Here is a 12,735-nt window from a genome sequence, read left to right on the forward strand (position 1 = left end):
AATAAAACCTCTTCAGATATAAACCATTTTCTTCAAAAGAAAAAATCTTCTCCACAGTTTTTAGCAGGACATCTAGACACTTTAGTGTCACTCTACCTGTAAGCAAAATGTTTACTGATATTTGCTAAGAGATCATTTTTATTAAAAACACTCCATTAACACTTACAAAATTACATAATTTAACTAAATACTGTCCACTGCTACAATTCATATCACCAAATTTTCGGTCTTAATAGAGACCTTAATAAAATGCTTCAGTCACCTCAGACCGATAACTTAATTCTGTTTTCCATATCTTATACACTGGCCTACCAGTAATCTCAATTTCTGTGATACTTTCCATTCTGCAAAAAAGGAGGGCTCTATCCTCTTCCTTGATCAAAACCAGTTTATTATACCTGAAACTGCAAAGTTAATGCCTTTGATAACCACTACCTTTTGAAGTACAAAGGCCTAACTTTTAGACAACGAAAACTATACACCGTTAAAATTCTTGGGTTTCTGTCTTATTCAACAAGCTGACTCAGTAAATTTAATACACTGTATTAAAAAAGCTAACATGTCTAGAATCTGAAGCTGGAGTAATCCACTCTTGCCAGCATTTCTGGTTATTAGCTGGTTAAGTTATACTTGACATTCTAGTCAAGTCAGAGTAAAATTAACAGATACCCAAAGGTGTCAGAGGACTTGAAACCTAAATAAGGTGAGTAGCAATTCTGGCATCACAGCAGTACTTAAATTTCAAGTGAGAACCCAAGTTTAATCTCTGCAATCACCATTTGCTACACACAATACCCTTGACCCTACACAACATTATCTTCTGGGATCAAAAAACCACTCAATCTCCATTCTATTACCTATGACAAGAGCACTGAATATAAAATACTACTGAACTGCAAATTTCATGCCCTATCCTACATCACCCCATAAGGAGAGAAAAAACCAAATTTAACAAAGATCTAATAAAAGTGTCTTATGAGTTATACCATGGCACTATTGATATCAAACTACAAAACTTCTAAATGCCGTTCAAAGTTGTAATTAACTTAGTTTAAACACACAAATCTACTTTTGCCCTCAAATGAGCACCGCATAGGCTGAAAATGATTCCGCTTCATAAAGTTATGCAAATCAGTCCACAACTCACATTTTAAAAGAATCTATCAATGCAACCCAGGAAACTAAAAAAAAAAAAAAATCACTGCAAGATTCTGATGCAACATGCGTACGTGCAACACTAATTTTCATTTTAATCTGATCTATACCCTTGATCTAGGGCCTAAAGCCAAGATTTAATCGAAATATGCTCAACCTCAAAGCATCTACTTTTCTGTTCATTTAGTAGACCGGATTACCGAGCTCACTAATCCACTACCAGTGCACTGTATTCCGTATTAACGGACAATGGCCCTTAGGAAGAGACCCCATAGATTAAGAAACCAATCGGTGCCTTGACACTTGCAACCAGCCAAGAGTCCCATCTAGCCGAACACACCCTAGGTTGAATGCATTCAAAGGAGACACAAAATATATCCGATCTAGAAACTCGACCAGGGTTAACGTTATAGTCACCCAAACTACGGAAATTTTTCGCATCCGTCTACTCCCACGATCTAAGAGAGAGTGACAGAAAGGCAAAGAGGAGCAGCCGCAGAAATGGATACAGGTCAAGTCTAAGTCGAATCCATCCTCTTGATATCTCCTTTTGTTTCTGCTAACGATCTCTTTAATGATGGCTGTCATGTCTGGGAGCCTGTGGCTGAAGAAAAAGGAGGAGAGAGATGGCAGAAGCTGCTGGTGGCGGGGCTTCTTCTGCAGGATGGAAATGGCTCTGGACTTGGCGGTAGCTGATGCCCCTCGCTCTGCTGCCGCTTGGCTCTGGACCGCAGCCGGGTAATGGCTGCTGCGGCGGCTGCTGGATGGTTGCAGCGACTGGGCCTGCTTCTCCTCAGCAGCCAGAGGCCTGGCAGCGGCGGCAGCGGAATGGGGAGAAGACGAATAATCCTCGGAACGGCTGCCTCCTCCGGCGGCCTCCGGAGCCCGGGCCAGGGGGGGTGCGGCGGCGGCGGAGGGGAGGTTTAAAACCGGCCCGGGTCCCTGGATGTGCCGCCGCCGCCGCCGCCGTGTTGGAGGCAGTAGAAGGGGAGAGACCAACTCTCCGGCGTTCCCAGCCCTGGAAATGGTGACAGGCGACTCCGACCCCCTCCCCGGAGCTGCAGCCGCCGCGGCCGCCGCCGCCGACGCTTCTCCCCCCCGCTCCAGGAGCGGGAGGTGCCGCCGCCGCGCCTCAGCCGGCTCCCGCCCGAGCCCACGGCTTCCACCTTCCCTTTCAGGAGAAGCCGAGGAAGAGGCTGCACGGTTAGAAGAGAAGACGAAGAGGAGGCGAGAAACGCCGCCGCTGCCGCCGCCGCCGGCCGGCCGGCTCCCCGAGGGCGCTGCCCCCGCGGCTGCTCACAGGCGCTGAGAGGGGCTCTGGGCCGCGGCCGCCGCCGTCTCTCATCTCCCTCGCCTGAGCCCGGCCTCGCCTCGCAGCGGCTCAACTCTCAAACTTCCATCATGGCTGCAGCTTCCGAGAGGAGAGAACTGAGCGCAGCCGCGTCCCGGCGCCCGAACGCGTATCCTGCCGCAGTGCACAAAGAGTCCCGCCACATCACCGCTCGCCGGCCTGCCCGCCCCCTCCGCCGCCGCGCCGGGAGCCCAGGCGCCTAGCGAGCCCGAGGGGAGGCGCGAGGCGGGCGGGACCGCGCCGAGGGAGGGAAGAACTGGGCTGGGCTGGGCAGGGCAGGAGGGAGGGGGCAGAAGTGATAACTGCGGTTCGAGCGCCGAGCCCCCGACCTGCAGGCGCCACTGAGCATGCCCAGTGTGACTGTCCGGGGCTCGCTGGGGCTTGTTCCGAGGCGCCCGTACCGCGGCTGCAGTTGCCGCGGCTGCTTCTGCAGCAATGCAGGACGGGGAAGACAAGCTGAGCCTCGGCCTCTGCTCGGAAACCCAGCCGGAGGCAGGGTAGGCTGTTGCGGGGGAGTGTGGGGAGAAATGAAGGTGAAAGCTGAGGCGGGTGCCTTGAGCGGTGTCACTGACTCGAGTCTGAGGTTACCTGTGCACAGGTGGAAAGGACCAAGTCACTGCGCTGGTCAGTGTACAGGGAAACGCAGGGACAGTCCCTGCAGCGAGGACACCCCTCCCCCAACCCCCCAGATTTCCCCGGCACGGCCTGCAGCCTCACTCTCCTTTTGCACCGCTGTCGGACCACAATCGTTCGCAGGGATTTAACTGCAGCAGCCTTTGCCAAGAAATCCCACCTCTCCTCCCACCCCCAACCATGTCCTCAAGGTGTCAGTCTTAGCACAAAGAACAACCCCCTATTGTGTCTCCAGTGTGTATCACCTCATCCGGCTCCCTTTCACCGCCCCACCTCCTGCTTCGCCGGTAACTCGGCTCATTTGCCCTAAAAATGAAAACTCCTAGCCGAGCGCATCGCCCCTAAATTTCGAAGTCCCAAAGGACAACTGTCCCAGTGGACTGAAAGCCGATCCCCAAGGATGGGATGCACCCCGCGGCTTCCTGCATCTGCCCCTAGGAGAGCCCAGCATCTCTCCCCTCGGGGCTCCAGTTGGGTTCACCGCTCCGAACTCAAGCTCGGTCCTCAGAGGCAACCTCGCCCCGCCCCTTTTGGGCCGCTGAGAAAACCTGGCTGGGTGGATCGCCCCGGGGACAGGTTCCGCGCTCCGCCAGCCGGGCCGCGCACGCCGGAGGCCGGGGTTCCTGAGCCCGAGCGTGAAGTCCGGGGCGGTAGGAAGCTGCAGCCCCTGCGAGTGGGCGGGGCCGAGGAGACCTAGGAGGGTTCAAAGGGAGGTGGAGGGATACACGGGCCACAGTCGGAACTACTTTCAGGAGGCGGTCACGTGTGTTCCTAGTTGGGGAACTTTCCAAATTCCCATTACCCCGTATAGCTCGAGAGGCAAGTGCTTCGCTTTCTTCACCCGGGGTGCACCTTCTGCGGGCAGCGGGACCCCAGAGCCTCCTGGGTCGCGGCAGCAACACAAGCTCGGGCGAGCCTCCCGCCGGAGCGCTGTCGGGGCTGACGCCTGGGGACCTGGTTACACAAGCACCCACATCCAAGCACGTGCCCCCACCTCCCCGCACCACTGGCCGCCGCCGCTGATTCTTGCAGACCACCGTGCCAGCGTTTTCAGGCTGGTCCCACCCTTCGCCTGCTACCCACAGAGCAAGCTAAAGGGCCGAGACCTGAGACTCCTTGCTCCGGATCAGCTAACTGCGCGTTCCCAACCGTGGGAGAAAGGGCTGGGCCCGGGGGTCTGGCGCAACTCCCTCGCTAGTACCCTGCCCCTTAGGGCGAACCTTGCTGGTGCTGTGCTTCGCGGGGCAAAAGGGTATCTCCTACAGCAGCCCGCTGCTTGAATACACCGATGTTGCAACAAACTTGCAATCACTACACCTGAGCTGGTGAGCGCGCCCCACCTACTGTAGACTCAGCCAAGTGACTTTTCTGGTCGGAGAACCTAGTCAGTGGCCGGCGGCCCAGAACAAACCTGTTAAGTCTGCTTACAGCCCGGATTGGTTGACCCGTCCCATGAGAGCTGGTTCGGAAATGCTGAGAACTGGAGCGCATTTACCTCGACACTGATCAGCTGCAAAGCGAGTTGTCCACCTTTTGCTTGGAGAGACTGGGCATCAATCAACACCAATTTAGGAATTTCTTCCTTTTCTTTCCCCTGGGAAGTAGAACTGCAGGAGACAATTTAAGTCCAAAAGTATCTAGGTTGAAACGTAGGCTGAGGTACTGGGTCGTTTTTCAGTTCTGGGAGAATGGGGATCAATTTGTATGTGTATTGCAGGAATTGTGAGTAGGTGCTTAGGAAAATCCTCTAAAGAGGATTTATTCAGTGTATGAGAGTGAAGATTGTATATGTGAACATCATAGTTGCAGGCAGCCCCTGAAGACTAGAAACCCCAAGAGAGCTAGCTTAGAAGCCACAGGCCATTACCTAACTCCAAGACTACTAATTAAACCAGGGGTATTTACGATGTTCTTAAGAGATCTCTGAGGCTCCATAAAACTTTGCATTTATATACAACATCCTTTTAAAATAGCTCTGCAGGAGTTAGCAACCTGCTGAAATTCAATGTTGATATTTATTGGAGGCTGGTTTTGTGCATAGTCCTGGCCAGCCTGGGAGAGGTAAAGGCCACAAGTGGAAAAGGAAATAGAGAGCCACCTGGAAAGAGTAGGTGAAAGGCCTCCATTTAGTTTCTAAAGATGAAAATCCTGTTCACACCGCCTAGTGTGAGCTAAAGCTTTCTTTATTTTACAAGTAACCAAGGATAAGGAGTCCCTGACTTCGAGGTATTCCACTAGATTGCATGGTAAGAATCTGAGCTGTGCTTGGTTGAGTATCAACTACTGCTAGGTGGGAAAGGGAAAATGAAGTTAAATGAAGGGAAGTAGGTTGAGGAGGGGTAAAATGTCCCGTCTTTGCTTCTCAGGTTGCTGATCTTGTCCTCCAGAAACCCTGTTATTGGCACTGCCCTACACTGCCCCTCCCCAGGAGCCTACCCTACATGTGGGTTAGTCTCACAGTGTCTGAGAAGTTCTCAAATCCACTTCCTGGGAGGAAAATGGATTCATTCCTGCCTTGTTTGTGTTAGGCATGAGGAGAGAGGATCCTTTTCAATTCCGGGGGTATGGTTATTCTGGAGCAGAGAGAATGTGCATCACCAGCACTAAAGTGCTGGAATATGAGACAGCCCACGAACAATTCCATCTGCAGAGGGAAGAAAATGGGAAATGAGTTTTGTGCTACTCTAAACATTAGGTTCCTCTACTTCTCTCTAGTGAAGAATGAAGGCTCACCAATGTTGGCAGATATTTGGCCAGCCTGACACCAATATCAGGTGGTTATTAGGAGTTCCTGAAGAAAAACCTCCTTCCCTTCCCAGTGTTAAGTAGGTTCCTGAAAGAAATACTGATGTATCCTTTTTAAATTCTTTTTTTCACTTTTTCCTTCTACTCGAGAGATCTTCTTACCCAGGAGGTAGAGCTGAAACCTCTACTTTCTAATGTACAGAAAGTTATTTAAAATATTTTTTTCAAATTCAATTGCAGATATCTGCGTGGCTGTACAGACATTACAATACAGTTGTGCCTCAGTATCCACAGGGGGCACTGGTTCCAGGAACCCTAGTAGTTACCAAAGTCCACAGATGCTGGAGTGTGTTACTAGGTCCTCTGTATTGGCGGATTCTGCACCCGTGGGCTCAGCCAACTGCAGATGGTAACCACAGTACATACACGATCCGCGGTTGGTTGAATCCCGCAGATGCAGAGCTCACAGATACGGAGGGCCGACTGTACAGTAGTTTCTAAGCACTTCAGTTCTTTACCTGTCTGGATTTAGAATGTCCTAGGGAGAAACAGAAGCTTGTAACAAATGGAGAATTATATAAAGCTTCACGGAGACTGACTATATAGAATAATTAGTGAGCATGATAAACCAGCTTTAATTACCGGTTCTAACAGCTGATTCCAAAACTGTATTGTTACTATACCCAAAGAATGTCCAAAGAAAATTCCTTTCTTATTTTCTTTGATAAGTGAAATGACCAGCAAGTTGATGTGGGTGATATAAATACTTGATGGCTTCTTTGTAGGTCCTGCTGCTAAAATGTCTTTTGTTGAACACTCTGATCCCGATAGTGCCTTTCTCATCTCCCATACACTGACCTTTCAAATAGAGATCTAAATCAATGGCTTTAATTTTTAAGCAATCTTCTCTATTTTTATCTGTTTAACCACTGCTTTTTAAATAATACAGAATAGAAAAATGTAATAATTATAGGTTTGAACTTAAAACCACCCCATTCTTCCAATGGTCCAAAGGCTTTTCCCTTATTTCATTTATCCTAATTACAAATATTGCTTTTCTTTTAAATAGAGATATTTTGCCCATGACATTTCTCCAGAAGTCACTGCTATGGATCATACAAGTAAATATATGCTAGGAGAGAATTTTCCATTATTGTTTATAAGCTCTTTGTATTCTTAATCTCTTCTGCAGCTATTTCAGATGGCACTGTCTCCTTTCATATCTCAGTAGAGAGTGTGCTGTATGAAATTATCACTCTCAAAGAAATCAGGGTTGGGTTGGGTGCTCCTGGGAGAACCACAGAGCAGACCAGGCATCAGTATGTCCAAGTGGCACTCAGAAATTGTGACTTGGACTAGAGTGATAGAAAAGACCTAACATGACAAGACAGTTTTGACTGTTTTAGTTTGCAACATAACATTGGCTATTGGATGTTCTACTTTAGTGTCCTTAATACTAACTTTAACTCTAGCCCTATGGAACATATATTTTGCTTTTTAGCTCTTCCAACAATAGAAAAAGGTAATACTTTTTATATACCAGGAGGTCCTGGGGCATTAACAGGTGCTTCACAGAGTAGCCCTCATTTGTCTAGGTATAGGAAGGACACTGAGAGGGAGTCAAGGTTGACCACTGCCTCATTCCTACAAATCTTTCTCTTCAGAACATCCTTCTGGCTTCTGAGGCATCACTTTTTCTGACAACAAAGGGCACCTTTTAGGAAGAGAGAATGCGTGGTACAAACTCTGTTTAAAGTATCTTTTTTTGTCTGTCTTCTTGATGGTATGGGGTCTTATCTCCATTCATTCATTTAATGATTAAATCAGCAAATATTTGGGAGTCTGTTATGTGCCAGTACTGTCCTATGCTCTGTGGACAGAGTAATGACTCCGGTATATAGGGTCCAGCCTTTATGGAATTTAGTCTGGTTGAAAACTTGGCTTCTTTGTCTGATCCTGTTGCAACTTCTTCACAGCCCATGTAGTTAAAGCAACACAAAATATCCTAACATTTGATAACTCTTTCAATTATCTACTGCTGCATAACAAACCACCATAAACTTAGCGGCTTAAAAGAAAAACCACCATTTATTTTCTCACAATTCTGCAATCTGGGAAGGGCACAGCTGGACAGTTCTTCCGCTCCCCCATGATGTCAGCTGGGCTCAGACATATGGGTGGGTGCATTCAGCTGTGAGTTTGGCTGGGGCTGGAATATCCAAGATGACTTCATTCATATGTCTGGCACCTCAGTTGGGGCAGCTGAAATTGCTTGTGGCCTCCCTCTCTTCGTGTGAACACTCATCATTCACTGGGCCAGCCCAAGCTTCTTTACACAGTGACTGGATCCCAAGTGGAAGAAAGCAGAAGCTACAAGCCCTCTTAAAGCCAGGGTTTGGAAGTTCCAGAACATCATTTTCATTGTATTTTCTTAGCCAAAGCAAGTCACAAGGCCAGCCCAGATCCAAAGGGAGAGGAAAGAGACTCTACTTGTTAATGGAAGGAGTGGCTGGGATGGGAGAAATTTTTGGCAGTCATATTTGGAAACACTCTATCATAATCCACCCTCTGGCCACAATAATACACATTCACAACCACACACAGACATGCAAAATACACTTACTTCCTCCCTCCAAATTGTCATTCTGTACAGCATTGGCTCTAAATTCCAAGTTTTAGTAATATACACTAGGCACAGATGTGTATGAAGCATTTCAGATGCTGCTTCTCTTCATCTGGAGATCTGTGAACTCAAAAAACAAGTTACATACCTAACATACAGTGCTGAAACAGGGACAGGGTAACTGCAATAGACACTCCTCTTCAAAAAGGGGCAAAATGGAAGGCACAGAGCAGTCACTAGTCCATAGCAATTCTGAACGCCAGCCAAGCACTGTCACCTTGACTCTGAGGGTCTAGTTCTCTATTAGGGCCTGGTTCATCACCTGGAGTAGTTTCCTAAGCCATTGTTCTTGGCTCCCCACTCTGAGGTTCAGCTTTGACATCTGAGTCAATCTTTCTTTTGCATAAGAAACTGTCTCCCCTTTACAGTTGAACAGGTCTCTCAGCCCGCTTCCTGCTCATAGAAAGTTGGGAGCCCAGAGGCTTTTTTTTGTCTTGAACTGTCTCCTTCTTTAGTCCAAGCTAGTGGTGGTTTTATCAATACAATTATCTTTAAAATTTTATGGGTTTTCTATGACTCTTATTGGAGTTCACTCCTTCCCACAAAGCAACATCTATAACTCTTTCAAAAACAAACCTGTCTACTTTGGGCCTTGTTGTGGTGGCTGCTGTCAGACCATCCTTAAGATTCTAAGATGTCCTTTTGTCTAGATGAGAGGGTCTATGAGGCAATATGTTAAATTTTTTAGAGGTCTTAACACAGAGTCTGGATTAGATCTTTACCTTGAGGCTACATTTTATAGGCAGGCCCCTGAAGCCATTTCTTAATTTAAGACTCTGGCTGACTAAAGAGATTCTCCTGGGTCCTGTAAGTCTCCTCTACATCCTGCTTGAAAACTAAATAGTTCCTTTTTTAATATATCTTTCTTTTGTGATACATCAAGAGTACGTCACTAAAAGAAGCCAATTGACACTTTGAACATTCATCCTGAAAACTTCCTTTCCCAGATCTAAAAGTTAATTAGGTACATTTTCTATGTTTTACTGCATACGAGTGTGGCCAAACATTTTGCCACTACATAAAACCACTTCTCCAGCCTCCAGTAGCAATTTCTTCACTACTCTTTAAGATTCCTCAACAAAATCTGAGCAAACTGAATTCAACAATACATTAAAAGGGTCATACACCATGAGCAAGTGGGATTTATTCGAGGGATGCAAGGATGGTTCAACATCCATAAATCAATCAATGTGACATACCACATTAACAAAATGAAGGGTAAAAATCCTATGATTATCTCAATAGATGCAGAAAAGGCATTTGACAAAATTCAACATCCACTTATGATAAAAACACTCAACAAAGTGGGTATAGAGGGAATGTACCTCAACATAATAAAGGGCATATGACAAAACCCACAGCTAACATCATACTCAACAGTGAAAAGCTGAAAGCTTTTCCTTTAAGATCAGGAACAAGAAAAGGATGCCCACTCTTGCCACTTTTATTCAGCATAGTACTAGAAGTCCCAGCCAGAGAAATTAGGCAATAAAAATAGATAAAAGTCATCCAAATTGGAAAAAAGAAGTAAAACTGTCACTATTTGCAGATGATACGACATTACATGAAGAAAATCCTAAAGACCACCAAAAAACTATTAGAACTAATAAGCAAATTCAGTAAAGTTGCAGGGTACAAAATTAATATTAAAAAAATCAGCTGCATTGGTATACACTAACAATGATCTATCAGAAAGGTAAATTAGGAAAACAATCCCATTTACAATTGCATCAAAAAGAATAAAATACCTAGGAATAAATTTAACCAAGGAAGTGAAAGACCTGTACACTGAAAACTATAAGACATTGATGATAGAAACTGAAGAAGATACAAATAAATGGAAAGATGTTCCATGCCCATGGACTGGAAGAATTAATATCCTTAAAATGTCCATACTACCCAAAGCAATCTACAAATTCCATGTAATCCCTATCAAAATTCTAATGGCATTTTTTACAGAAATAGAACACACAATTCTAAAATTTGTATGGAACCACAAAAGACCCAAAATAGCCAAAGCAATCTTGAGAGAGAATAACAAAGCTGGAGGCGTCATGCTCCCTGATTTCAAACTCCATTACAAAGCCATAGTGATCAAAACACCATGGTATTGACATAAAAACAGACACAAAGATCAATGGAACAGAATAGAGAGCCCAGAAATAAGCCCACACTTATTTGGTCAATTAATAGACAACAAAGGAGGCAAGAATATACAACAGGGAAAGGACAATCTCTTCAATAAATGGTGTTGGGAAAACTGAACAGCCACATGAAAAAGAATGAAACTAGATTACTATCCTACACTGTACACAAAAAATTAACTCAAAACACATTAAAGACTTGAATGTAAGACCTGAAACGATAAAACTCCTAGAAGAAAACATAGGCGGTAAGCTCCTTGACAAAGGTCTTGGTGATGATTTTTTCAATCTACCTCCAAAAGCAAAGGCAACAAAAGCAAAAATGAACAAGTGGGGCTATCTCAAACTAAAAAGCTTCTTTACAGCAAAGGAAACCATCAACAAAATGAAAAGGCAACCTACTTAACGGGAGAAAATATTTGAAAATTATATATCTGATAAGACATTACTATCCAAAATATATAAAGAACTCATACAACTCAATGGCAAAAAACTAAACATTCCATTTAAAAATGGGCAGAGGATCTGAATTGATATTTTTCCAAAGAAGACATCCAGAGGGCCAACACGCACGTGAAAAGATGCTTTACATCATTAATCATCAGGGAAATGCAAATCAAAACCACAATGAGATATCACCTCACACCTCTTAGAATGCCTATTATCAAAAAGATAAGAAATAACAAGTGTTGACAAGGATGCAGAGAAAAAGGAACCCTTGTGTACTGTTGGCAGAAAGGTAAATTGGTGCAGTCACTGTGGAAAATAGTATGAAGGTTCCTCAAAAAATTAAAAATAGACCTACCATATGATCCAGCAATTCCATTTCTGGGTAGTTGTCTGAAGAAAATGAAAACACTACTTTGAAAGGATACCTCACACACCTCATGTTCACTGCCACATTCTTTACAATAGCCAAGACATGGAAACAATCTAAGTGTCCATCAATGGATGAATGGATAAAGATGTGATATATATATATATACAATGGAACACTATTCAGCCATATTAAAAAAATGATATCTTGCCATTTGTGACAACATGGAAGGGAAATAAGTCATACAGAAAAAGACAAATACCATATGATCTCACTTATATGTGGAATCTAAAAAATCAAACACACAAACAAACAACAATAAACCAAGCTCATAGATGCAGAGAACAGATTGGTGGTTGCCAGAGGTGGGGTGTGGGGGTGTGCGGGGGTGAGTGAAATGGGTGAAAGCACTCAAACGGTACAAACTTTCAGCTATAAAATAAGTAAGTCATGGGGATGTAATGTACAGCATGGTGACTATAGTTAATAATATTGTATTGCATATTTGAAAGTTGCTAAAAGAGTAGATCGTAAACATCCTCATCACAAGAAAAAAAAATTTGGTAACTATGTGTAGTGACAGATATTTACTAGACTTATTATGGTGATCATTTCACAATGTATACAAAATTGAATCATTATATTGTATACCTGAAACTAATATAATTTTATATGTCAATTATACCTCAATAAAAATTTTAAAAAGAGTTTCCCCCCTGGACTAAGGAGAGCTATCAACTAAATGTAAATATGGGACCCTGGGTTGGATCGTGGAAGAGAAAAAGAACATCACTAGAAAAACTGTTAAAATTCACATAAGGTCTGCACCTTATGTTAATTTCCTGGTTTTGATAATTATTCTATGGCTATGTAACTTATTTACATTAGGGCAGCTGGATGAAGAATATACATGAACTCTGTATCATTTTTGCAACTTTTCTGTAAGTTTAAAATCACTTCAAAATAAAATTTTTAAAAACTAAATTAATTTTTTTTTAAGAGGTAGAGTTCCCGGGGTCAGGCTGGTGGCATGGTGGTTAAGTTCGCACAATCTGCTTTGGCGGCCCAGGGTTTGTGGGTTCAGATCCCAGGCATGGACTTACACATTGCTCATCAAGCCATGCTGTGGAGGCATCCCACATACAAAATAGAGGAAAAATGGCATTGATGTTAGCTCAGGGACAATCTTCCTCACCAAAAAAAAAGA

The 12,735-nt window shown here is 44.5% G+C and overlaps 2 protein-coding genes, 1 non-coding gene and 1 pseudogene across 4 annotated transcripts in view; 1 reads left to right on the forward strand and 3 right to left on the reverse strand.

The window, feature by feature from the left end:
* Positions 1-2,569, reverse strand: part of PTEN (phosphatase and tensin homolog) — a 91,138-nt gene extending 88,569 nt beyond the window's left edge. Inside the window, 1 exon segment of one of the 2 annotated variants that reach the window (NM_001317260.2) lies at positions 1,665-2,569. In NM_001317260.2, the coding sequence (NP_001304189.2) occupies positions 1,665-1,743 (79 nt within the window). In that variant the 5' untranslated portion in view covers positions 1,744-2,569. 2 annotated transcript variants of the gene reach the window in all.
* On the reverse strand, positions 1,665-2,651 carry LOC138915945 (PTEN upstream open reading frame MP31-like; annotated as a pseudogene).
* An 888-nt stretch (positions 2,652-3,539) lies between these two features.
* On the forward strand, positions 3,540-7,718 carry KLLN (killin, p53 regulated DNA replication inhibitor). The gene is given in 5 exon segments (XM_014733439.3): positions 3,540-3,803; positions 3,806-3,944; positions 3,947-3,988; positions 3,991-4,142; positions 4,144-7,718. Coding segments are annotated over 5 exon segments (873 nt in total). The 3' UTR covers positions 4,420-7,718.
* On the reverse strand, positions 6,238-6,366 carry MIR9048 (microRNA mir-9048). Its single transcript, NR_128066.2, has one exon. It is a non-coding gene; the product is annotated as a microRNA mir-9048 (primary transcript).
* Positions 7,719-12,735: the final 5,017 nt, after the last annotated feature.

This window comes from Equus caballus, chromosome 1 (genome assembly GCF_041296265.1).
Source record: "Equus caballus isolate H_3958 breed thoroughbred chromosome 1, TB-T2T, whole genome shotgun sequence".
Classification (NCBI taxonomy): domain Eukaryota; kingdom Metazoa; phylum Chordata; class Mammalia; order Perissodactyla; family Equidae; genus Equus; species Equus caballus.